Source organism: Moschus berezovskii, chromosome 15 (genome assembly GCF_049115385.1).
Source record: "Moschus berezovskii isolate FMDL1 chromosome 15, NW_MosBer_1.0, whole genome shotgun sequence".
In the NCBI taxonomy this organism is placed as follows: domain Eukaryota; kingdom Metazoa; phylum Chordata; class Mammalia; order Artiodactyla; family Moschidae; genus Moschus; species Moschus berezovskii.
The window spans coordinates 58,771,543-58,798,872 of record NC_142474.1 but is presented as its reverse complement, the minus strand read 5'-3'; the positions used below and the strand labels follow the sequence as shown (position 1 = coordinate 58,798,872).

Here is a 27,330-nt window from a genome sequence, read left to right as displayed (position 1 = left end):
TATGTGACATGGAATCGCTTAAAAAAGTATTCTTACAGGCTTAGGAAATATCTCTTAAAGCAATAAGATGATATGTGAGGTATTAAAAAAAAACTATGTGTATAAATACTTCTGGCAACCGAATGAGTTAAAGATATATGGCAACTGCAGCTGTAATGGCATATATTTAGAAAAAAACTCAGTTTGCTACTTCTAAAAACATGTCTGTTGGCAAACAAACCTAAAATAAAAGTTCAAAAATGAGATTTTATTTCAGGAAAATGTGATCGTTCTGTTACCATTTGCAATGATGGATATCTATGGGTCTTTGTACAGTGAAATAACCTATGATCAACAGTACTGCTGTCTTTTCTTCTTCATAGTGTATGCCGATTAAAGGCCTAGGATTCGTGCTTGGAGCTTATCAGTGTATTTGCAAAGCAGGATTCTATCATCCTCGAGACTTCTCATTCAACAACTTTCAGAGTAAGTGCCCTTTGGTCCTGTTCATATATGTACATACACATAATATGTCATAATTAATTATTCAGATTTTCTTTTAACCTTGTTAAAGTTAGATGATTAAATCCCTACTGGTTTGGCCTTCTTTCATCACTTAAGGAGTTTTTGCTTTAGTTTGTCATCCTCTAATCCTCTGGCATATCACCAAAAATGTGTTTGTTTTAGTTATATTTTCATTTTCAGTACATTTAAATGCCTGAAAATACTGTTGGCTACTTGGTGAGACCAGTTATAATTCAGTTATTGTGAGCTATTGCTGCAGAAAATTCCTAAAACTAATTTTGCTAGTTTGCTTAATTTATTTATGTATTAATTTGTTTATATATTAGGTCTCTGTGCTACATGAAGAATTACCACAGAGTTAATAACTTAAGGCACCACAATCTTATTATCACACGGTTTTAATTGGGTAGCTTTTCATTCAGGGATTAAGTGGTTCCTCTACCCAGGGTCTCACTGAACCAGAATCAAGGTGTCACCTGTAATGTGATCTGATCTGAGGCTCAGAGGCTTCTTCCAGGTTCATTCAGTTCACTGGCAGAATTCTGTTCCTAGCACCTGTGTGTGTGAGGTCCCTATTTTATTGCTAGATGCCAGTCTGGGCTTACTCTCAGCTTTTAGAAGCCTCCTCAAGGTCAAGTCATGTGGCCCTTACTTTTCAAAGCTACCAAGAAAACCTCCCCAGTCCTGTTCATATGGAGTCTCATACAGTGTAATCATTCTATAAGTCCTGGGAGTGTTATCCTGTCTCTCTGCCATGTAATGTAAACCTAATCAAAGGAAAGACTATCGCATCATATTTACAGGTGTACCCGCATTCAAGGGGAGGTGATGATACAGGGCATACACAGGCAGACCTCATTTTATTGTGCTTTGCTGTATTACACATCTAGGATACTGTGCTTTTTTTTTTTTTTTTTTACCAATTAAGATTTGTGGCAACCCTGTGTTGTCAGATGGTTAGCACTTTTTAAGCAGTAAAGCATTTTTTTTATTAAAGGGTGTACTTTTAGGCATAATGCTATTGTATACTTAATAGACTGCAAAATGGTCTAAACATGACTTTTATATGTACTGGGAAACCAAAAAAATTGGTGCAACCCACTTTGTTGTGATTTTACTGTGTTGCAGTGGTCGAGAACCAAACTCATAATATCTTTGAGATATGCAGGTACTTTAGAATCAAAATTTGCTTACCTGGTTGGTTTCATCTTACTCTGGAAGATGTCGAAGTTGCTATTTGAATATTGATTTTTTTTTTTAACATCGGCATGTAGCCAGCAATTGGGTATAATAATTAACAAAGAGGGTATGGAAAAATGAGGTGGCTTTATGGGAAGTTAGGATTTGGAGTTACTAGAACCGAGGTATAGGAATAGTTTAGATAGTCATCCATAAATCTTTGTCAGCCTCATTATTGGTCTGAATAGGAATATGTATCTCTACTGGGCATAGTTCAAAGGATACATGAGATTCAAACCTGAGTGTCTTCCTCTCGGAAACTTGGCAGACGTTTATAGATTTTTTTTCTTGGTTTTTCTCTTGGAAAGTACTGGTCTTCATCTTGAGACCGCTTCCACTAAACTTCTAGGTTCTGGAAGTGAGTAACATTTTGCTCTCTCCTAAGGCAATGATTCACAGGGTTCAGCCCGTGTTCTGAGTGATGGTTGTTTTAGGCATAATTCTAAGATGGCCTCCAAAATTCTGTTCCCACATGTGTTGTACAATTCCCTCCCCTTAAGTGTGGGTGGTACCTGTGAATAGAAAATGAACTCACCCCCTTGCTAGGCAGTGTTATTTAGTAAAAGTCATGGTACAGTTGCTCAAGTGTCTGCTGCTGCTAAGTCGCTTCAGTTGTGTCCAACTCTGTGCAACCCCGTAGACAGCACCCCACCAGGCTCCACCATCCCTGGGATTCTCCAGGCAAGAACACTGGAGTGGGTTGCCATTTCCTTCTCCAGTGCATGAAAGTGAAGTCTCTCAGTCTTGTCCGACTCTTAACGACCCCATGGATGGACTGCAGCCTACCAGGTTCCTCTGTCCATAGTATTTGCTAGGCAAGAGTACTGGAGTGGGGTGCCATTGTCTTCTCCGACTCAAGTGTCTACATTGCATTAAATAAGTCTCCTTCCCATAGGAGCAGACTAGAGAGAGATTCTAGTGCCAGCTTTGAAGAAGTAAACTGGCTTGTTGTGAGAGGACCATGTGGCTTGCACCCTAGGGTGACTGCTAAGAGCTCAGCCAGCAAGAATACAAGGACCTCAGTTCTATAAATGCAAGGATCTGTAAATTCTTCCAACAGCCTGGATACTTTTTAAAAGAGGACCTGGAGCTCCAAATGAGAATATAGCCTGGCCCAAACCTTGATTTCAGTCTAGTGAGACCCCAAGCAGAGAGCCCAGCTGGTAAGTGATTGAATAGGCGTTTTCAGCTGTAGATTTCCAGTAAGTCATTACACAACAATAGAAAACTAATACAATAACAGTGATGATAATGGATGTGCTTTTCCTTGTGTGTTTGTGTGTGTGTGTGTGTATAAGACCTTGGCAATAGCCCAGATACTTTGGCATTCTTCACATTTATGGTCCAGACAGAACATATGATTCAACACTGAAGGATTAAGGGAATAGGTTTTAGCTTATGTTCTGTGAGGGTATTTTGTGTCTGGTTTACCCACATTTGTTCTCAGCTCCCACTATGTGACTGAAATAAAACATCTAAATATTGTCGAACTAGAGAACGACTGTGCCATTTGCTTATAACACCACCAGGAGAGACTAGTTAACCTTTAACAACTTATCTTTATTTAATTTGCACACTCCTACTTTCTTCCTTATTTTAAAAGCCAGTGTTTCTCACTGACCTACTCTAAGAGGAGGCTGCTTCTCTTCATAAGCCTAAATAACTCCTATGTTGTACACACAACAGCCAGGAAAAGAGGCCACAGTTTTCAGAAAGATGAGCTATATTTGGGTATAGCTGTGATTCAGCTTTGACCTCAGCACATATTTAACTAGAACTGGCCTGCCTCAATGACAGAACAGAAAGATATCTACAAGTTATAATTTGAGGTCAGTGAAGTGCTCTTTGACCAAAAATATCTTTCCTGATGGCCTTGCCATCAAGTTGCATAAAAATCTAACATTATTCATTCCTTGACCCAAGGAATACAAGTTATAACTCACTAAGATATCTACCAAGGACTATCCAAACTTTTAAAAAAATATTTTATATTTTTTATTATGATTCTACTACATTTCTTCATTTTAATATGTTAAGTTTTTTATTGTAATATCCAAGCAGTTCATATAGTCAGTTTTCATATAGTCTTAAGGAGGTTACAGTGAAGTAGGGAATGACCAGATGAATTCCTTGGGCCAAAGGTAAAGAATATATTGAAGACCCCCAAAATGAGATAATGTATGTAAAACAGCTCGCACAGTACATGACATATAATAAGTGTTCTTAATAAGTACTTGGCAAATAATAAGTGTGCATGCTCAATTGTTCAGTCTTGTCTGACTCTTTGAAACCCCATGGACTGTAGCTCACTAGGCTCCTCTGTCCATGGAATTTTAGATGTTCATAGATGTAGTTAAATAAATGAATAAGCGAACGAACAAATATACACACACATATAAACACACATCAGTGATCCATGTAAATAGAGAATCCTTAAGTATCCTTGGTATTTAGTACTTTGTCTCTTTATATTTGGATAACCAATTTTTAAATCTAGAATTCTTGGAAAATGAATTCTACATGGATCAGAAGGAAGATGGCCCAGCAAAAATCTGTAACAACCAGTGCTCCACTGAGAAGAGCAGTAAGAAGGAGATTTAGAAATTAAAGGTAACAGGAGGAAATCAGTTGCTTGATAGGGGAAATGGGATGTAGGAAACAGAGACGCCCCTGAAAGATAAAAGTTATTTAATTTTTAGCTGTGAATCTAGGGAAAAGATCTGAAATTCCCACCTATAGTCTTGTACCCCATTTAGAGAGAGGAACTAAGATGTGGTTTTGATCTGTTAGAGAAAATGTCAGTGCAACTGTTAAAAATCCTGTTAAAATATGAAGTGATTTAAAAATCTTCATTTAGGCGTAGGCCCACAGTAAACAAAGGGCTTGTAAAGACCAACAAAGATACGTTCAGATGACTTGATTTAAACTGTGCTGACAGCCCAGAGACTGTGTTCCTAGCATCTCTCTTTAGATTGGTGGTCATAGGAGAGCTAATATGGTCTGACATCTGGATAGTAGCAGGATTTCAGAATCGACAAGTACTGATGTGTAACTGTCTCTTCAGATCCAGGCTGTTCACTTCCAGGTTGATGAGATACAAGCTTATGACAAGCTCATCTTCCTCAAACCCATCTGTCACAGTATGAACTGTCTTCAGTACAGTCTCATCTCTCTTTCTTAGGGACCCATTACCAGCCTCTCAGTTTTAACCTCTCTTGCCTTTTGAATTGACTTCAGGTCACATACATTTCCAGATAAACCCAACTTACAAATGACCCACATCTGAAAGTGACAGCCCCTTCTTTGCAGATGCTGGTGGCTGTTGATGGTGGGGAGCAAAGACTTCCCAAAATCAGAGATTTTAAAAATACGTAGTCTTGGAGGAGGAGAAGGCAATGGCACCCCACTCCAGTACTCTTGCCTGGAAAATCCCATGGGTGGAGGAGCCTGGTAGGCTACAGTCCATGGGGTCGCTAAGAGTCGGACACGACTGAGCGACTTCACTTTAACTTTTCACTTTCATGCATTGGAGAAGGAAATGAAAACCCACTCCAGTGTTATTGCCTGGAGAATCCCAGGAACGGGGGAACCTGGGCTGCTGTCTGTGGGGTCACACAGAGTCGGACACGACTGAAGTGACTTAGCAGCAGCAGTCTTGGAGGAAAAAATGTGGGAAACTCTTTGAAAGCAGGTACAATATAGAGATGCTGAGCTCCCAGCAAACTGCTAAGCAAGGCTAAGCTGTCTGTGGGGTGTGAATCTTTTTGCTGCTCTTGCTTGGGTTTATTCTGCTTACCCCTTTCCTCAGACATTTTGCCCATTTTCATCCCTTCCAACTGGTATCTGCCTTACTTCCCAGCAGAATAACGTTTTCATGCCCCAGATGTTTTCCAGTTTTTATCCTTACAATGGGTCCTACTAAGAGATACAATACTCAGTCCTCCAGAAAACTTCTTTCTCCCCTGCTAGCTAAAATTTTATTAGATTTCTTAATTTATTTTACTATTTTTGTTTATATAATTTTACATTTTTAGACTGCTAATGGAAATTCACTTATGTTAACAATCAACTTCCCTCAAATTATAAAAAAAACAACAAACCTCTGGCAGGGAAATTTGACTGTCAGGCATTCATACATTAGCTCATTGTTGTGAGTAGAATAGCGTACCCCAAACTCCCAAAGATGTGCATGTTCAAGTTTTCACAATCTGTGAAAATGCTGCTTTACATGGCAAAAAAGGGACTTTTCAGATGTGCTTAAATTGCACATATTGAGATGGAGAGATTATCCAGGTAGATCCAGTCTAATCATACGAGTCCTGAAAAGCAGAGAACCATTCCCAGCTGTGGTCAGAGACAGACGTGAGGACACAGGAAGTGGCAGAGGAACGATACATTGCCATCGTTGACAATGGAGGAAAGGGGTCCACAAGCCAAGGAACGGAGGTGGCTTCAGGAAGCTGGAAGAGGCAAGGAAATGGAATGTCCTGGACCCTCCCGAAGAAAGTGTAGCCCTGGTCACTCATCAATTATATAGCCCTGTGAGATCCATATCAGACTTCCAAGCTATAGAAATACAAGAATTAATATGACTATAGGTGACTCTTTAACCACAAAGAGTTAGGGGCACTGGCCCCTGTGAAGCTGAAAAATCCATGTATAATTTTACAGTCAGCCCTCCTTCTCACACATGGATTTAGCGAACTATTGATCATGCAGTGCTTTAGGACAATTTCCAAGTTTCCATGTGGAAAAATCCACGTCAGTGAACCTGCACAGTTCAAACCTGTGTTGTTCAAGGATCAACTGTATGAAATATACAGATATGAGAGGCAATGTAAGTGTGTCATTTTAAGATACAAAATTTTTGGTAATTTGTTACAGCAGTTATAGAAAGCTAGTACACTTAGTAAACAGGTTTCCCAAGTGCCTCAGTGGTAAAGAATCCGCCTGTCAATGCAAGAGACACATATTCAGTCCCTGGGTTGGGAAGATTCCCTGGAGTAGGAAGTGGCAACCCACTCCAGTATTCTTGCCTGGAAAATTCCATGGACAGAGGAGCCTGACAGACTCCAGTCCATGCAGTCACAAAGAGTCAGACACGACTGAGTGACTGAGCATGCATGCACACTTTGTGTGTTTCCCACTCAGCATTCATTCTAGTATTCATAGTACCCCATGATGTTTTTTCTAGAGGAAACTGTTCACAATTCCAAATAATTGCCAATTTAGACTATTCATTATCTAGTGGGATCTTTGTATGAGGATGTCCTTTGAGTCAGGCAGTTGGATTTGACATTTATCTCTACTTACTCACAAGAGACTTGGGAAGTTTCTCATATATTCTGAGATTCTCCTCTTATTCATACATGCATCAGAAATAAGTTATGAGGAATAATTGAGATAACATGATATCCTCTGATTATAGTGACTATTATATTAAAATGAATATGGAGAATTTAATCGTTTTATTATGTATTAGGTGTTCTGGGGATTGAATGAATAAATTGTCTAGAGGCAAAATAATCCACTTGTGTTTAATAATTTTGTAATTCATATCAGAATTATTCCAAGATCTATCTAAGGTGGTGTTTTCATCCAAAGAAAAAGATCACTAAAGTCACTTACAAGAAATAAAAATCCAGAAGACAACAGAAAAGTGAATATAAGATATATATGTAACCTTATAGGGAAAGATTGACTATATTCATAGTGAGGAAATATAACTTAAATTTTTGCACTGGGCTTCATTTTGAGCTTATTGTTACAGCTAGCCATTCTTGACATAAGTACATGAATATATAGTAGCTAATCCTAATTTTAGGATATGCAAATATGTATTCATGTCCCAACAGTAGCAGTCTTTATGGATAGCAGTGTAAGCATCACCACGGTTGGGTAACTCTTGCTGTCTTTGTGAATGTTATAAATATTGAACCAAATACACACAGACAACTCCTGAATTTGCTGGAGCTACTCATGTGCATGTACCTATTTCCACTTAATTTTTGGATGTGATTTTCTCAAGCTGGAGACTAGAGGCAGATTACTTCATCATCCTAAACATATGAAATAACGAACAACAAATATATCTTACCATGTGAGCTCACGGCAGCATGTTAACTCCAAACATTGATTGATGAGTATGTTCCCTCCAGTTCTAATGAAAAATCAAATATGTGTATGGAAAGGAAGATGTTTGCCCTAATAATGATTTCAGATGAGCATTATTTGTAGGAGAGCTAACGCTGAACCCTTAATGTCTGGCTTGATTCTTTGTTACTACCAGCTGGGTTCTGTTCATTGTCTGTGACTCATCTTTTTAACTCATGCCTGTGGAATGGAAAGAAGAAGGGGTCTGTGACACAGCACGTATAGCTGGTCTTGCAAAGGTCCCAACTATAATCTTCTGCTATGACCAGTTCCTAGCACTGAGGGCCACACACCTCCAAGAAGTGACCTCTGATCAACTCATTTATTGATTGGTTTAAGTGTCTGAAAATCCATCTGTCAAAAAATATTACTGGACACTGACCCCATGCCAGGTATTGTTTCAGTTCAGTTCAGTCGCTCAGTCGTGTCCGACTCTTTGCGACCCCATGAATCACAGCACGCCAGGCCTCCCTGTCCATCACCAACTCCCGGAGTTCACTCAAACTCATGTCCATCGAGTCGGTGATGCCATCCTGCCATCTCATTCTCTGTCGTCCCCGTCTCCTCCCACCCCCAATCCCTCCCAGCATCAGACTCTTTTCCAGTGAGTCAACTCGTCATATGAGGTGGCCAAAGTATTGGAGTTTCAGCTTCAGCATCAGTCCTTCCAATGAACAGCCAGGATTTATCTCCTTTAGGATGGACTGGTTGGATCTCCTTGCAGTCCAAGGGACTCTCAAGAGTCTTCTCCAGGTATTGTTTAGAACTGGACAAAAGAAGAAATGAGTAAAAAAGTGAGGTATCTAAGTTTTTAGGATAGACCCACATCTTCCCAGAACATATTGCCGTACCCACAAGCAACAAATTAGGGCCATCTTGAATAGCATACGCTCACTGTCCAATATCAGAGAAAAAAATTCAAAGTGTTAGTTGCTCAGTCTTGTCCAACTCTTTGTGACCCCATGGACTGTAGCCCACCAAGCTCCTCTATCCATGGAATTCTCTAGGCAAGAATACTGGAGTGGGTAGCCATCCCCTTCCCTGAGGGGATCTTCCCAACCCAGGGAAGCTCGCCAGTATTGGTAAACTAAGGTCAAAGGTAAGAACTTTAAGGTTGAACAGTCCTTCATGGGTATGCATGATTTCTATCCAGATATTCAAATGTCTGAAAGTTGTGTTTTTGCTCTTGAGAAAATACAGTTTTATACTACTGGCACTTTAAGAGTCCTAATCAGCAAAACCTTAGTGACGTTTCTATTTAGTGTTTATGCTGTGAAGACCTGAAATTTGTAACTGCTGCTCCAATCCATCCTCCCACCTCGAACTCATTCCTCATTCTTTTCTAAATCAGAAACTAAGTGTTTTTCTTCCATAAAACGTAGGAAGAAAACTTTCTGGGGTACGTTTTGTGTGTGTGTGAGTCCCTCAGTCGTGTCTAACTCTTTGTGACCCCGTGGACTGTAGCCTGCCTGGCTCCTCTATCCATGAAATTCTCCAGGCAAAAATACTGGAGTGGGTAGCAGTTGCCTTCTCAAGGGGATCTTCCCAACCCAGGGATCAAATTCGGATCTCCTGCTTTACTGTCTTAACTACAAGGGAAGCCCTGGGGTACATTTTGAAATATATAAAAATTAAAAGCTACAAAAATAGAATACCTTTGGAATTTCAGAAGTCTAAAACTTTTCAGTAATTGTAGCACTGGCGGGTTAATTAGTTCTTTGGGATTTGGAGCAAAAATCCTCTTTGTTGCTCATTGCTATCCAGAGGGTCCTCGTTTTAAATATTAATGTTTTATTATCAGTATTGCACACACAGTAAAAAGAAACTTTGAAATGTATAGAAAAGTAGAATTTAAAAAGTTGTTTGAAAATCTATTGTTAATTTAATTCTTTAAGTTTATAGTTTTTATACAAATGTCTCTCTATATATGATCTTTTAAAAACTTGGTATATTATATTCATTTGAAATAGTATATACAGTTTTCTTGAACACAGTTTTGTTACATAGAATTTCATTGAGTAAATGTACTATGGTTTACTTACCCATCTGAAGTTTATATTTTTACCAGTTTATGTAAATATAAAATTTTACTGATATAAACAAAAATATCCACAGTTTTGTGTTGTTCTGATGACAGTGTAACAGAATTAAGTAAGCAGATAGGTTAACACAGTGTTTACCAATTGTCACAATTTCTCTCAGTGGGCCCATGTTTACAGGTGAATATTGTAGACTCACCGGTGTTCCTTGGTGCTACTGTAACCTTCTAGTATCCTCTGTACTTTTGCTCAAGGCAGCCTATTTGATCACCCATCTAATGAATTGAAAAGCTGCTATTGCCAAAGCTAATAGCTCTTCATAATTGCTGTTTGTCTTCAGTTAGTATTTGTTTCATCTTAAAGTTCTGAGTATCACCTTTGTTTTTAAGCTTTAGCAAAGCAGATTGGGATTCTGCTTTCCCGAAGACCATCCGCAAGAAAAGGAAATGCAAAAACGCAAAATGATTGTCTGAGGAGGCATTACAAATAGCTGTGAAAAGAAGAGAAGTGAAAGGCAAAGGAGAAGAGGAAAGATATACCCATTTGAATGAAGAGTTCCGAAGTTTAGCAAGGAGAGGTAAGAAAGGCTTCCTCAGTGACCAGTGCAAAGAAACAGAGGAAAACAATAGAACTGGAAAGACTAAAGATCTCTTCAAGAAAATTAGAGATACCAAAGGAACATTTCATGCAAAGATGGGCACAATAAAGGACGAAAATGGTATGGATCTAACAGAAGCAGAAGATATTAAGAAGAGGTAGCAAGAGTACACAGAAGAACTGTACAAGAAAGATCTCCATAACCCAGATAACCTCGATGGTGTGATCACTCACTTAGAGCCAGACATCCTGGAATGTGAAGTCAGGGGGCCTTAGAAAGCATCACTATGAATAAAGCTAGTGGAGGTGATGGAATTCCAGTTGAGCAATTTCAAATCCTAAAAGATGATGCATGAAAGTGCCTCACTCAATATGCCAGCAAATTTGGAAAACTCAGCAGTGGCCACAGGACTGGAAAAGGTTAGTTTTCATTCCAATCCCAAAGAAAGGCAATGCCAAAGAATGCTCAAACCACCACACAATTGCACTCATCTCACACGCTAGTAAAGTAATGCTCAAAATTCTCCAAGCCAGGTTTCAATAGTATGTGAACCGTGAACTTCCAGATGTTCAAGCTGGTTTTAGAAAAGGCAGAGGAACCAGAGATCAAATTGCCAACATCCGTTGGATCATCAAAAAAGCAAGAGAGTTCCAGAAAAAACATCTACTTCTGCTTTATTGACTATGCCAAAGCCTTTGAGTGTGTGGATCACATCAAACTGTGGAAAATTCTTAAAGAGATAGGAATACCAGACCACCTGACCTGCCTCCTGAGAAATCTGTATGCAGGTCAAGAAGCAACAGTTACAACTGGACATGGAACAACAGACTGGTTCCAAATCAGGAAAGGAATATGTAAAGGCTGTATATAGTCACCGTGCTTATTTAACTTATATGCAGAGTACATACATGAGAAACGCTGGACTGGATGAAGCACATTGCTGGGAGAAATATCAGTAACCTCGGATATGCAGATGACACCACCCTTATGGCAGAAAGTGAGGAAGAACTAAAGGGCCTCTTAATGAAAGTGAAAGAGGAGAATGAAAAAAGTTGGCTTAAAGCTCAACATTCAGAAAACTAAGATCATGATATCTGGTCCCATCACTTCATAGGAAATAGATGGGAAAACAGTGGAAACAGTGACAGACTTTATTTTTGGGGGCTCCAAAATCACTGCAGGTGGTGATTGTAGCTATGAAATTAAAAGACGCTTGCTTCTTGGAAGAAAAGTTATGACCAACCTAGACAGCTTATTAAAAAGCAGAGACATTACTTTGCCAACAAAGGTCTGTCTAATCAAAGCTATGGTTTTTCCAGTAGTCATGTATGGATGTAAGAGTTGGACTATAAGAAAGCTGAGCACCGAAGAATTGATGCTTTTGAACTGTGGTGTTGGAGAAGAGTCTTGAGAGTTCCTTGGACAGCAAGGAGATCAAACTAGTCCATCCTAAAGGAAATCAGTCCTGAATATTCATTGGAAGGACTGATGCTGAAGCTGAAACTCCAATCCTTTGGCCACCTGATGTGAAGAACTGACTCTTTGGAAAAGACCCTGATGCTGGGAAAGATTGAAGGCAGGAGGGGTAGGGGACAACAGAGGATGAGATGGTTGGATGGTATCACCGACTCAATGCACGTGAGTTTGAGTAAACTCCAGGAGTTGGTAATGGACAGGGAGGCCTGGCATACTGCAGTCCATGGGGTCACAAATATCGGACATGACTGAGTGAGTGACGTCATCATCATTGAGATTCTATGCATGGAGAATATTTCAAGTTGCTCAGAATCAAGTTATCATCTAAGTGGATTTCTAAAAGTCAATATGTAATAGCTTATACTCTTAACATATCTTTCTAGTTTATGTCTAGCATCTTTAAAAATATAATTTTGAATAAATTTTTATGCATAAATGAATTGAGAACACGAAGATTTATTGAGCTGAATGTTATTTTCAACTATACATTTGTGTTACAGATCAACTAATTTATTCTTTTGAGAGATCACTTTGATCATTGCCATTTATTTCCTAACTATCTAGTATGTGTAAATTACTGTGTTTGGTGCTGAGTATATAAATAGGTATATAATTCATGTTCCTGTTCTCTAGGAACTTAACATTTTAAACCATCATGAACTAAAGGTGCCGTTCAGTAGATGAACAATAAGCCCATTATTATTATCTATAGTAGTATGATTTCTACTAGCTGCATATATTCTCTTGTCCTAGATAGAGAACTTCAACATAAATGAATGAAATATTTTTGGAACCAGGTTACTTAATTGTGCTTTGCATCCTACAAGAAACACTTGAAGGTAAAAAGCTGTATTCTTAATTTTAGTTCTTTTTGAGCTTCAGAAATCAAGTATCTTGCTTTCAATTTTGCTTTCTCTCCATTTACTTTGTGCCCCTTATAGCATCTCATGATTTCATAGTCCATAAGTAAAGTGAAGGCAATTATTAAAGAGAAGTTTCTCATGACAGCACTTCACTATTTGACATTTGTGAGTTGATCTTGTGATTATTTTGAGCACAAATAATAAATGATATCATAATTTATCTTCTAAGAAATTTTTTTCCATAAATACTGACACACTCATTAAATACTCATATTACCTTATATCAGGAAATATAGAATTCTTTGGAGTTACGTCAATTTTCAACCCTGTATCTAGCTGCTATTATTTCAGTAGGCATAATACCTGCTAGCTATTATTTTAGTCCTTCTTGGCTTCCCTAGTGGCTCAGTTGGTAAAGAATCTGCCTTCAATGCAGGAGTGTTTGATCTGATCTGTGGGTAGGGAAGATCCCCTGGAGAAGGAAATGCCAACCCACTCCAGAATTCTGACCTTCAGAATCCCATGGACAGAGGAGCTGGGCAGGCTACAGTCCATGGGATCACAAAGAATCGGACACAACTGAGCAACTAACTTTCACTTTCATTATTTTAGTCCTACTTGAGGAAAGAATCATACTTAATGGATTGTATGGGTTTCTCTGTGATATGTCCTGTACTCATGATGATATTTTATAGCCCAGTATTCACTGGGTGCTTTGTCATTTTAATCTAGGTTTGAAAATAAGAATATAAGACCATAGTCTTATTTTACAGAGTTTTCAGTGTATTTGGGTTCAGCACATGGATCTCCGAAACTCTAGCAGTAAACACGGCAGAGGAACACAGGCAATTAAACACAGTCATAAGGGCTTGGAGCATGAGGGAGAGATGTGAACAGAGAGAGAGTGGGTCTGGATGAACCATTCTCTGTGTTCCTATGGGTCTCGAGGTAATAGGTTGGTAAAGACGATAATGGGGCAGGGTAATTGACATTTGGACTCCAGAAATGGACTTTGCGTTAGGACCACCTGAGATTCTTGTTTTCCTAAATTCTCCCTCACGTTCTCTGTTTCAACAGGGTGAATCTAAACAAGTAACAGTCTCTCTGGTAAACTAGGAGTGGGGGATATTGTGATCGCTGTGAAAGAACCTTGGTTTATGAACAACAAAATAGATGAATGTGAAGAAAGAAAAGAAAGTGGAGTCGCTCAGTCGTGTCCGACTCTTTGCGACCCCGTGGACTGTAGCCTACCAGGCTCCTCTGTCCATGGGATTTTCCAGCCAATAGTACTGGAGTGGGCTGCCATTTGGGGACCATAATTAGGAAAAAGATGTGCAACAAAATTGGGTTAGTGAAAGAAATGTCCATCTTTCTCTCATATGCAGATGGTATGTAAGTCTGATTTAGAAATAAGATTTTCTAGTAAAAGAAAAAATGAAAGAAGAAAGGCTAGTTTATATACATATATATAATGTAATTTAATTGTGTGCATTTTTGTTGTTGTGGTTCAGTTTCTCAGTCATCTCCAACTCTTTGCGACTGCGTGGACTGCAGCATGCCAGGCTTCCCTGTGCTTCACCACCTCCTGGAGTTTGCTCAGACTTATGTCCATTGAGTTGGTGATGGCATCTAATGAAAGTGAAAGTTACTCAGTTGTGTCCAACTCTTTGTGATCCCATGGGCTGTAGCCTGCCAGGCTCCTCTGTCCATGGAATTCTCCAGGCCAGAATACTGGAGTGGGTAGCCTTTCCCTTCTCCAGGGGATCTTCCCAACCCAGGGATTGAACCCAGGTCTCCTGCATGGCATGTGGATTCTTTACCATCTGAACCACCAGGAAAGCCCAAGAGTACTGGAGTGGGTAGCCTATCCCTTCTCCAGGGGATCTTCCCGACTCAGGAATTGAACCAGGGTCTCCTGCATTGCAAGCAGATTCTTCACCAGCTGAGCTACCAGGGAATCCCAGCATCTAATACACACAAAAATAAATTTCACAGAGAATATGCTCCATTTTTAATTGCATGAGAAATTTTTTTTTTCTTAATCCTTGGGTATGTCTTACCAAAAGGAAACAAATAACTGATTTAAACTCAAAAGTTTAGTGTACAGAATGCCTTATGTGTCTTTTGACAATACTCTAAAAATATCAGTCGTTGAATTTGGGAAAATGCGAAAAGAAAACTGTTCTGCCTTTTATTTTTCCTTAACATGAAATTAAGGTTTTTTCCTTTGGTGATGATTTAAGCTCATTGAGCCTCCAATTTGGGTAGTTTATTCAACCCAGATTATTAGAGTGTCTCGCCATAGTGCGATTCGGCTTCAGTCTGTATAATCAAATGTGAACTGGAGAGGGTTCCACTCTTTAAATGTGATAGTTTAAACTGGGAGGAATTCATTGTATTATCTTTAATAAATGGATTGAGACGCAGTATTATAAAGGAAAAGGCCACAGGCAAGAATAAACTACTTCTGCAAAGTAATTCACTTTGAAAACGTGTAGGAACGTGTTTAACGACGTAACTAGAGTTGCCTGTGAGGCCTACCAGTCCTGGGCTTGCTTTTCTCTCTCAGTCCAGCTTATGGTCAGCATGGTCTTCAAATCCAGGGGGCACCACTCAAATTGTATTCTATTTGAGTTTGTAACTTAGAAGTCGTTTTGTGTGTGCGTGCACGCAGACACGTGTACACACCCTCACACCCTGCATCACATGCTCTTGGTGTGCCTCAGATGTTCGCTACTGTGATAGTTAGGGGGCGTGCTGCCAGGGTCTCACTTCAAGTGTGTCCAGAAGTTCTTGCCTGCCTCAGGGCTTCTGCTGAAGCCCTCTAAACTTGCCCAGCACTTGTCTGAGAGTGTGCGCATACTGAAGTCCTCTGGGAACAGCTGTCAACCAGTGGGACTGGGATTGGTAGTTGCTGCCTAAATGCTTCTGCCTCTGTCCTTTGCAGAGACTAATCTGAGGAGCATTATAGGCACTTTTTAGAGCACTCCTGGAAAGATGGAGCCCACATTACCTACAGTGACATCCAACTTAATAATGACTTTTTTTTTAAATCATTTTTTAAAAACTTTGTATTTTTTGTTGGAGTATAGTTGATTAATGGTGTTTAGTTTCATGCAGATAGCAAAGTGATTCAGTTATACATATCCATGTATCTGTTCTTTTTCAAATTATTTTCCCTTTTAGGTTATTACAATACATTGAGCAGAGTTCCCTGTGCTCTATAGTTGGTCCTTGTTGATTATCCATTTTAAATATGGCAATGTGTACATGTCAGTCCCAAATTCTCTAACTATGCTTTCCTCCGCCCTTCCCTCCCAGTAGCCATAAGTTTGTTCTCTAAGTCTGTGCCTCTGTTTTCTGTCTTGTAAATAAGTTCATTTGTATCATTGTTTAGATTCTGCTTATGAGTGATATCATACAATATTTGTATTGCTCTGTCTGATGTACTTCACTCAGTATGACAATATCTGGGTCCATCTGTGTTGCTGCAAATGGCATTATTTCATTATTTTTAATGGCCGAGTAACATTCTATTGTAAATATGTGCCACATCTTTATTTGTTAATGGACATTTAGATTGCTTCCATATCTTGGCTATTGTAAATAGTGCTGCTGTGAACATTGGGGTGCATATATACTTTTGAACCATGTTTTCCTCAGGGTATATGCCAAGGAGTGGGATTGCAGGGTCATACGGTAAATCACCTCCCAAATAAGTTATCTGTATCCAGATCATTGTCTCAGGCTCTGCTTTTGGAAGACCCAAACCAGGACCGCAGCTTTAGCTCTTTTGGCAGTGGGAGGTCATATTTAAATCCAGAGAAAATATTTATTGGTTGGTTGGTTGCTTGCTTTTCTGTTGAAGCTTTTTACGTTTGCAGTTGTGGAGAGAAATAATAGAGTGCCCTTTAAAAATATGAGTCACAGCCAAGGAAAGTTTTCTGTGATTAAGGATTTTGTGTGGCAGTAACACTGGCATGTCCTGGGAGACTTCCCTGTCTGCATTCCTTCTCTTGGCTCTAAACACTGTCTAAATTCCCGTGACCTTTGTATCTTTATCTTCCTTCTAGACCTTTATTCCAAATTCCAAACCCAATATAGCAAGATACGTACTTAACATTATCACTTGGGTCTCTAGTAGCTCTTTTCACACTGAAATGTCAAGTTTGAACTTGCAGTCTTCTCCAAAGACTGGCCCACAACCATTCTTCTCCATGTTGGTTGTTAGCAACTTTTTCCATCCACTGGTTCATACCAGACACCTGGGAATCAGTCCAGATTCTTTTCTTTCTCCATCATTCCATAGCCAACTCATCAGAGAATTTTGTTGATTCCACCTTCAAAATGCATTTGAATCCAGTTAGCTTTTACTGTTGCACTGTGGCCCCAGCAGCTGTCGAGTTTCACCTGGATTATTCTCAATTGCTGCTGCCGCTAAGTTGCTTCAGTTGTGTCCGACTCTGTGCGACCCCATAGACGGCAGCCCACCAGACTCCCCTGTCCCTGGGATTCTCCAGGCAAGAACACTGGAGTGGGTTGCCATTTCCTTCTCCAATACATGAAAGTGAAAAGTGAAAGTGAAGTCACTGAGTCGTGTCCAACTCTTCGCGACCCCATGGACTGCAGCCTACCAGGCTCCTCCGCTCATGGGATTTTCCAGGCAAGAGTACTGGAGTGGGATGCCACTGCCTTCTTCAGGATTATTCTCAACAGCTTCTTACAAATCTCCCCACTTCTACCCTTACCTGCTGCAGTATATTCTTCATAATCAGAGTAATCCTTTAACAACACAAGGCATATCATGTCACTGACCCGCTCAGAACACTACCGTGGCTCTCTGTTTTACTGAGGGAAGAATCCAGGCCTTTACAGTGGCCCAGGGCGCCATGTATGATCTGGACCTGTTACTTCTCTGACTTTGCCTTCCACCGCACTGCCCTGCACTCAGTCCACTGCAGTGACGCCAGACTCTTTGTACTTCCTTCTATGTGCCAGGTATGCACCCTCCTCAGGGTCTCTGTACTGGCTACAGGTCAGAGCAGCTAACTCCCTTACCTCTTTCAAATCTTTGCTCAGATATCACCTATAGAATGAGGTCTGTCCTAACCACTTAATTTAAAATTGTAATTCTCACTCTGGCATATCTGATTGCCCTGACCTTGTTCTACTCATTTTTCCTTTCTGCACTTCTCAATTGGTGTGGGTGTGTGTATTTTAGTATTATTCAACTTTATTTATTTATTTATTTAAATGGAAGTATTGTTGCTGTCCAGTATTACATATTCAGTTCAGTTCAGTTCAGTCGCTCAGTCATGTCCGACTCTCCGCGACCCCATGAATCACAGCACGCCAGGCCTCCCTGTCCATCACCAACTCCTTGGAGTTCACTCAGACTCATGTCCACAGAGTCGGTGATGCCATCCAGCCATCTCATTCTCTGTCGTCCCCTTCTCCTCCCGCCCCCAACCTTTCCCAACATCAGAGTCTTTTCCAGTGAGTCAACTCGTTGCATGAGGTGGCCAAAGTACTGGAGTTTCAGCTTTAGCATCAGTCCTTCCAATGAACACCCAGGATTGATCTCCTTTAGAATGGACTGGTTGGATCTCCTTGGAGTACAAGGGACTCTCAAGAGTCTTCTCCAGCACCATTACAGGTGTATAAAATAGTGACTTGCAATTTTTAAAGATTATGTTCTGTTTATAGTTATTATAAAATATTGGCTCTATCGGCACCGCTCAGTTTTAGCAGACTAAATTACTTACTTGTTTTGTTGATTGCTTGTGTCTGTTTGCTCTGCAAGACCAAAATCCGTTTTTTGAGCCCATTATTATTCCTTTTAACCATGAGCTGTTTTTTTTTTTTTAATTCAATGGAACATTTATTGAAACTATGTTCTATTTTTATCATGTATTTATTCTTTCGGCTCTGACAACCTAATTTCAATCTCTGCCACTGTCTGGAAACTACTGTCTTAAAGGTCAGTGAAGGATGCAGTAATCATTAAACTTCATAGTCTTTCCTCAGGCGTCCTCTCTGATCACATTCCAGTAAATCCATTTTCTTCTATGACATTGTGAAAACTTCTGCCTGTTCAGATTCTTCCTCTTGGAAATCCTTAATAAATAGTTTGTCTACTCCCAGAGCTCTCTGTGGGTTCTTTCACTGACATTGATTCTTCTCCCAGATTTGCTTTATTTCTCACTTCTTGTATATTTCTCCTGAACAATGAGTTGGACATCAAATTTAACTGATCTGCAATGGGGCTTATTCCCACTGACTCCCTCCATATCTCAGTTCTTTCTTGTAACCTGCTTGTTTTTGAGCAGTATTGCCTTTCTTTAAACACCAATGGATTCCTAATTCCTGTTTGCATCTCCCAGATTTGGCAAAGAAGAGAAAGCCAGGCATTGTGATTTACACACATTATTGCATTTAATCCCACAGCAATTTATATCTCATACAGAAATAAGCTAAGACCCAAAGTGGTCAGGTGAGTTGCCTAATATCTCAGAGCTGTCTAGGAATGGGAGCCTTATCTGCTGGACACTGAAATTCATACACTTTTCACTGTGTAACACAGTGAAGACTTTTAAGCAGTAATATATCCTGCACCAACAAAAAATATTCAATTATGTCTGCTGTTGTGTTTATTAAAGAAGAAATGAAGACAAAAATATATTTTATAAAGATTGTGAACCTTCAGCAGGAGTCCAGTGGTCATGTATGGATGTGAGAGTTGGGCCATAAAGAAAGCTAAGCACCGAAAAATTGATCCTTTTGAACTGTAGTGTTGGAGAAGACTCTTGAAAGTCCCTTGGACTGCAAGGAGATCCAGCCAGCCCATCCTAAAGGAAATTGGTCCTGAAGGAGTGAGGCTAAAGCTCTAATACTTTGGCCACCCAATGTGAAGAACTTATTCATTTGAAAAGACCCTGCTTGTGGTAATGATTGAAGGCAGGAGGAGAAGAGGACAGCAGAGGATGTGATGTTTGGATGGCATCACTGACTTGATGGACATGAGTTTGAGCAAGCTTCAGGAGTTGGTAATGGACAGGGAAGCCCGGTGTGCTGCAGTCCATGGGGTCGCAAAGAGACGCAACTGAGTGACTGAACTGAACTGAACAGAAGTTGAAAGTAATAAAGATTTTCTGTTAAACTTTGTGTTTTAACCAGAACAAATTTTGCAGAGTCCTCAGTCAGTCAAAGATATGTTAGATACTGAACTGTGTGGTTTTGTTATATACTAAACTGAATACATATTCACGTCTTTCATGTTGAGGTCAGGATTGGAAATAGGTTTGAGGATTTTTAAGTGTATATTATTAACTGCATATTTGTCAGTGCTAAATGGTGGCTCAGTGGGTAAAGAATCCACCTGCAGCACAGGAGACCCGAGAGACATGGGTTCATTCCCTGAGTTGGGAAGACCCCCTGGAGGAGGGCATGGCAATCCACTTCAGTATTCTTGCTTGGAGAATCCCATGGACAGAGGAACCTGGAGGACTATAGTCTATGGGGTCACAAAGAGTTGGCCATGACTGAAGTGACGGAGCATGCAAACTCAACATTTAAAGAGAATTCTTTTCTTGGGCTTCAGGGCTAAGTTAAGTTTGATAACCAAGACACAAGAATCTAAAATTAAAGGTAGATGAGTAACAGCAGTTAGTTAATAGTGTGGAAATGTTTTGTGGGTGTGCAGAGTGGGAAATTACATGATAGCCTGAAGGTATGGATTGTTCTCTGGGCAGAGGATGCACCATCATTAGGCAATTGCACACTGAACAACTGTCGGTTAAGTACCATTTTATCCAATTTAGACCTAATGAACTTGGTGAATGAAATCCCTGCTGGATTAAAGAGCAATCAAAGCCTCATTTCCGATTCTGTGCCATCTAGGTCAAGAAGTTCCAAAAGTGTTGTGTATATTTACTTGGTATAGGAATGACACAACGTTCTCAACCTTTTTTTCTGGTTAATTCTTTAGCAAATATTTATAGAATATGATTTGTGACCATAGGGAGTTTCCATTAGGGAGTGGAAGATAGTGAAATAAAAGACAGAAAACTGTTCCCTGCCTCTGAGGAGTTTTAGTTCCATTTTTGCTAATTTTCCTCAATTGCTCTGAATGACATTTTTTTTTTTTTTAATCAAAAGGATGAAAAGAATTCTGTTTGAGTCTAAAGGCGAAGTAACTCTCTCTCTGGGCAAGAAGGTTGAAGAAAGGTTTTCAGTAAGAGGGAAAAGGAATGAAGAAGTGAGGATGTGTTTTAACTCTGTACTCTGTCTCACCTACCTCCAAGGTGCAGTGACACTGGTTTTATTTGGAATTTTCAGGAAGGGGTCCGGATCACCATTTTGTAGAAAGTGCCAAGGATGTGTCAGAAGAAGTCCATGTCTGCCTGCCATGCAGCGAGGGATGTCCTTACTGTGCTGACGACAGCCCCTGCTTTGTCCAGGAAGATAAGTACTTGCGACTGGCTATCATCTCCTTTCAAGCCCTGTGTATGCTGCTGGACTTCGTGAGCATGCTGGTGGTCTACCGTTTTCGCAAAGCCAAGGTAAACCCAGGTACCCTGGTTATGATCTTCCTTTTTATTATGAACTGACCTCTTCTTAGGCAAATAGAATTGTTCCAAATCCTAGTTGCTTCTCTATTAAGCCAAAGTCTTTCTATAATACGACGAGAGTATGAAAGTTCTATTCCTTAGCTTCTCAGGAGAAACAGAAATTGAAAATATTAAACTTTATTATAACAATTTCTTCTGCAGAATGTTTCTCTCTGCTTAGCCTGAAGCTCAAAAACCTCAAAAGATTCTTTTATATCATCTTTTTGGCTTCTTGAAGAATTTCTTTAGTCAGTTCCCAACATAGCATTAATTTTTTTCGTGTGTAGAAAGCTTTGTGATATTTATTGCTTTTCACGGATAAGTGTGCAGGCTCTAAAACCAGGTTATTTAGTCTCTTTATGGAAGGACTGATGCTAAAGCTGAAACTCCAATACTTTGGCCACCTTATGCGACGAGTTGACTCACTAGAAAAGAGTCTGATGCTAGGAGGGATTGGAGGTGGGAGGAGACGGGGACGACAGAGAATGAGATGGCTGGATGGCATCACCGACTCGATGGACATAAGTTTGAGTGAACTCCGGGAGTTGGTGATGGACAGGGAGGCCTGGTGTGCTGTGATTCATGGGGTCTCAAAGAGTCGGACACGACTGAGTGACTGAACTGAACTGAACTGATGAGTATCTGAAGTTCAGTGAGGTTTGCTCTTGCCTAACGTATCAACTCTGTAGTTGGTAGGTACCAGCAATCATTGGTCAAAGGCTATTTAACATTGTATCATTTTAAACACAAACTAGATTCTGCTATGTTTTTGGTCGAGGCTGATGACAACACCAGAGTAAATTAAATTTCTGTGGACAAACATTTAAGGAAATAATTATATGCATTTTTCCTGGGTTAACGAATAGATCTGTCAATAAACTGTGAGTGATTTTGAGCTCAGCAAGTTCTTCTAAAGCAGTGGCAATTTTTAAAATAGTATTTTAAATATCCTGAATATTAAATATTTAGAAATTATCTTTTTTTTTTTTTACCAAATATTATGACAAGTCACATCTTTTCCTATTAGCTATTCTGAAGAGAGACCATAGCTTCTTACAGCTTAATAATGTGAAGTGTTAGTACAATTTATTTTTGAGTGAAAATTTCAAAGAAAGAAGGTATACCGGAAGGTACAACAGCTTATTCCACTTCTGAAAATAATCTTTTGCTTGATTTATTCTTAGTACTATTTTAACATGTTTTGTTTGAGTTCAGTGGTTTGGAAAAAATAGTGATAGTCATTTTTTAAAGGGAACATACTACAGTTTATATTTTTCCTTCTAGTCCTGTAATAATTTTTTTTTTTTAATTAGAAATTAATTGACAAGTGATTTTATAAGTGCTCATTTTTGGTTTGGAAAATTAGATGTTTTAATGTAGTATGTGGCTGAAATTCTACTAGGCTAATTATGATGTTCTAATGAAGGCAATGGCAAGCCACTCCAGTACTCTTGCCTAGAAAATCCCATGGATGGAGGAGCCTGGTAGGCTGCAGTCCGTGGGGTCGCTAAGGGTCGGACATGACTGAGTGACTTTACTTTCCCTTTTCACTTTCACACATTGGAGAAGGAAATGGCAACCCACTCCAGTGTTCTTGCCTGGAGAATCCCAGGGAGGGGGGAGCCTGATGGGCTTCTGTCTATGGGGTCACACAGAGTCGGACACGACTGAAGTGACGCAGCAGCAGCAGCAGCAATGCCTATTTTGGTGAGAAAAGGAGAGATGTATTATTTTTTTATTGTAAAATACACATAACATAAAATTTACCATTGTTAACTGTACAATTAAGTGGTATTAAACACATTCATATCACTGTGCAGTCATCACCTATATTAATTTCCAGAACCTTTGCATCATCCCAAACCATACTCTGTAACCATTAAGCAACTCCCTGTTCTCCTAATCCCTGGTAACCTTTATTCCACTTTCTGTCTCTATGAATCTGTCTTTTCAGAGTACGTTGTATAAGTGGACTTTTATACTATTTGTCTTTTTGTGTTTGGCTTATTTCACCTAGCATGTTTATCTATGTTGTAGCGTGTATCGGAATTTCATTTCTTTTGGTGGTTTAGTTGCTAAGTCATGTCTGACTCTTGCAACCCCATGGACTGTAGTCCTCTGGGCTCCTCTGTCCATGGAATTTTCCAGTCAAGAATACTGGAGTGGGTTGCCATTTCTTTCTCCAGGGGATCTTCCCTGACCCAGGGATTGAACCCATGTCTCCTGAATTACAGGCAGATTCTTTACTGACTGAGCCACCTAGTGCTCATTTCTTTTCATTGATGAATAATATTGGAAAAGACCCTGATGCTGGGAAAGACTGAGGGCAAAAGGAGAAGGGGGCAGCAGAGGATGAGATGGTTAGATAGCATCATTGACTCAATGGACATGAATTTGAGCAAACTCCAGTAGATAGTGGAGGACAGAGAAGCCTGGTGTGTTACAGTCCTTGGGGTTGCAACTATTTTCCTCAGAGGCCAGACAACTTGATATTTTCACCAACAATTCATGAGGGTTCCAATTCCTTTGCATCCTCACCAGCACTTACTATTTTCTGTTTTTCTTTTGTTTGTTTGTTTTATAATAACCATCCTAATTAATCTGAGGTGAATTCTCATTGTAGTTTCGATTTGCGTTTTCCTATAGCTTAGTGGCAGTCTAGCATTTTTTCATATGCTTTTTGGTATATCTTCTTTGCAGAAATGTCTATTCAAGTCTTCTGTTCACTTTTGAATTGGTTGGTTGTTCATTGCTGAGTTGTAGGAGTTCTTCATGTATTCTGAATATTACACTTATCACATAGATGCCTTGCAAACATTTTTTTCCATCCCATGGGTTATCTTTTAACTCTCCTTTGATACCTAAAAGTTTTAAGTTCTAATGGACTCCAATTACCTATGTTTTCTTTGATTGCCTGTACTTTTGGTGTCATATCTGAGAAATCATTCCCAAAGCCAATGTCATGAAGCTTTCCTGCTGTGTTTTCTTGTAGGAGTTTTATCATTTTAGGCCTTACATTTAGATTTCAATCCAGATGTAGTTAATTTTTGTATTTGTTGTGAGTTAAGGGCCCAACTTCCTTCTTTTGCATTTGAATACCTAGTTTTCTCAGCACTGTTTGTTGAAGAGACTATCTTTTCCCCATTGTGTGGTCCTGGCACTTTTATGAAAGATTGCTTGACCATACACATGTGAGTTTTTTTCTGGACTCTCGAGTCTGTTTCATTTGATCTATGCCTTTATGTAAGGACTATACTATTTTGATTACTGTAACTTTGTAGTAAGTTTTGAAATTAGGATGTGTAAAGCCTCCAAATTTGTTCTTTTCAAGGTCATTTTTGAGTCTCATGAGATTCCATCTGAATTTTAGGATACGTTTTTCTGTCAAAACGTTACTGGAATTTTTTAATCAGGAGTGCATTAAATCTGTAAATTCCTTTGGCAAGATTGTCATCTTAAGTGTATTAAGTCTTTCAATTCTTGGGCACAGGATGTCTTTATACTTATTCATGTATTCCTTCATTTCTTTCAGTGGTGTTTTGTAGTTTTCAAACTTTTGTCTCCTTTATGATAAATCACTTTTTCCGAATCGATTTTATGATTCGCATTGTCTTTCAATTAAATGGATACTCTCATATATTATCTTTTATAATCTGAATTAATAACAAGTCTGTGATTTTCCTTTTATGCTTATCTCTTTCATGTATTTCATTTTCTCTGACATCTATGGAAGGGAGGTGTAGCATAATATGTGAAAAAGAATAGAATGGTTCGAAGTTAAGAACTAGTATCTTCAGTGAAGCTGGCTATAGGGGTTTTATAGAAGTTCTTTAGTTTTTTGAAAACTTTTATAAATTTTTCAGAAAAAAATTTACAAAATTTTCTTCTGAAACTTTGTTCTAATACTGGCCAACTGTTACACTGAACATAAGACGATGTTATGTATTTTCTTTGGTTTATGATAGATAATATTTCCCTCAGTTTCTGTTTTCCTGAGGTTTACAATGTTGAGCTTGCCTCTTACCAGACATTTTAATTCTGTTGAACTCTTAAAGTATCACACAATATCACAACATTTATTTTCACTCTCCTTTATTGAATATGAATGAGAAATTTGGTTATTTTATTTTTCACTCCACTTTTCTGAATGTAAATGAGAAATTTGGCACTTTTATGTTTCCTCATTTCCCCCATCCCATTTTACTACATTTAATCTATAATTCATTTCAGTCAATTTTCAATAAAAGCCATCATTAGTTTCAAAGGGAAAGCAGTTCTTTAATATGGTTTGGCTCTCACTGCATTTAGATTTATGATTTAGACTTCTTCCAAATGTTTGTTTGGTTTAGTCGCTCATCATAAGACCTTTCAAAATGTGATTTTTTTTGCCTTTGAGTCCTAACTTTGACTCATCTTTTATCATTATTAAATATCTGTATCTTCAAGTTTATTCAGAAAAGGGTAATGTTGTATCTATGTTATATCTGGCCCACCCGCCAGCTGTGACTTTTACATGACAGCACCTTGGTTAGGGGAAGAACTTGGGGATTATGTATTTTTCAGAGTTCCATTATTGTTGCTTCATTTATTTTTTAGAACTGAACATTTTTGACAGTTTCCAGGATTGCCCACTTTTTGTCTTTTATGGAACAAAATCTCCCATCTGAATGCTTATTGACTTCTTTCTTTACTTTTATCATCATAATATGGTTCTTCTTCATTGAGTTTGCAAAAAATATGATCCTTACTCTCAGATTTCATACTGAGCTTTCTTCTGATATTGGGAAATCTCTTCTGTGTTAATTCTTATATTATCTCTGTTGCTCTAATTCTTCTAGACTTCTGTTTTAGGACTTCCTGTTAAGTATAGATTGGGTCTCCAGGCTTTTTTTTCTTTTCATATTCTCACTGTATTATCTTTTAAGTGTTTCCTTGTGTTTTGAGAAGCTTCTAAGTTTGTCTTCTGCTTCACTCGTTCAGATTTCAGCACTGTCAAAGCTGCTGTCTTTACCTTCATGATATTCTAAAATCTAGCAACTATTTTTAATCTCTGTAAAGTTGTTCCTTATGTTTTATCTCCCTTTTTATATTGCAGAGGTTTTGGGTCAAAAAGTTTGAGTTAAAATCCTAGTGCTTTCATTTTCTAGTTGTGTGACCCTAAGGTTACATGTCTGGAGAAGGCAGTGGCACCCCACTCCATTCCTCTTGCCTGGAAAATCCCATGGATGGAGAAACCTGGTAGGCTGCAGTCCATGAGGTCGCTAAGAGTCAGACATGACTGAGCGACTTCACTTTCACTTTTCACTTTCATGCATTGGAGAAGGAAATGGCAACCCACTTCAGTGTTCTTGCCTGGAGAATCCGAGGGATGGGGGAGCCTGGTAGGAGGCCGTCTATGGTGTCGCACAGAGTCGGACACAACTGAAGCGACTTAGCAGCAGCAGCAGCAAGGTTACATGTTATGTACCTAATCAGCAATCATTCTCTCTAAATGGTTTTTATCTCATGTAAAATGGGGACACTCAAGAGTTTGGAAAACACCAGCAATAATGTATATACTCTAAAATCTAGCCTGATTCACGTAGTAAGCCATTTGGGGCGGGGCGGGGGGGCGGGGGGCAGGTACTGAATCTACATATAGGAACCTTATCACACTAGCTACTGTGAGATGAAAGTTTTTATGTCTTACGTGTTTATAAGGACCCATTTATTGAAAGGATTTCTCAACCATTCCAAGAGTTACCAAAAGGCAAAGCTATCACTACATTTAATTTCACAGTTCTGTTCTTATAGGGGGTGAGAAGACAAGAAGTAATCATTTGTACTGAAATGTTTGATTTTGTAATATG

The 27,330-nt window shown here is 39.1% G+C and overlaps 1 protein-coding gene across 1 annotated transcript in view; it reads left to right on the top strand.

The window, feature by feature from the left end:
* Positions 1-27,330, top strand: part of GPR158 (G protein-coupled receptor 158) — a 548,344-nt gene that overhangs the window by 397,777 nt on the left and 123,237 nt on the right. The window contains exons 6-7 of the mRNA XM_055428550.2: positions 363-465; positions 21,210-21,433. Coding sequence (XP_055284525.2) covers positions 363-465; positions 21,210-21,433 — 327 coding nt within the window. The remainder of the gene's footprint in view (positions 1-362; positions 466-21,209; positions 21,434-27,330) is intronic.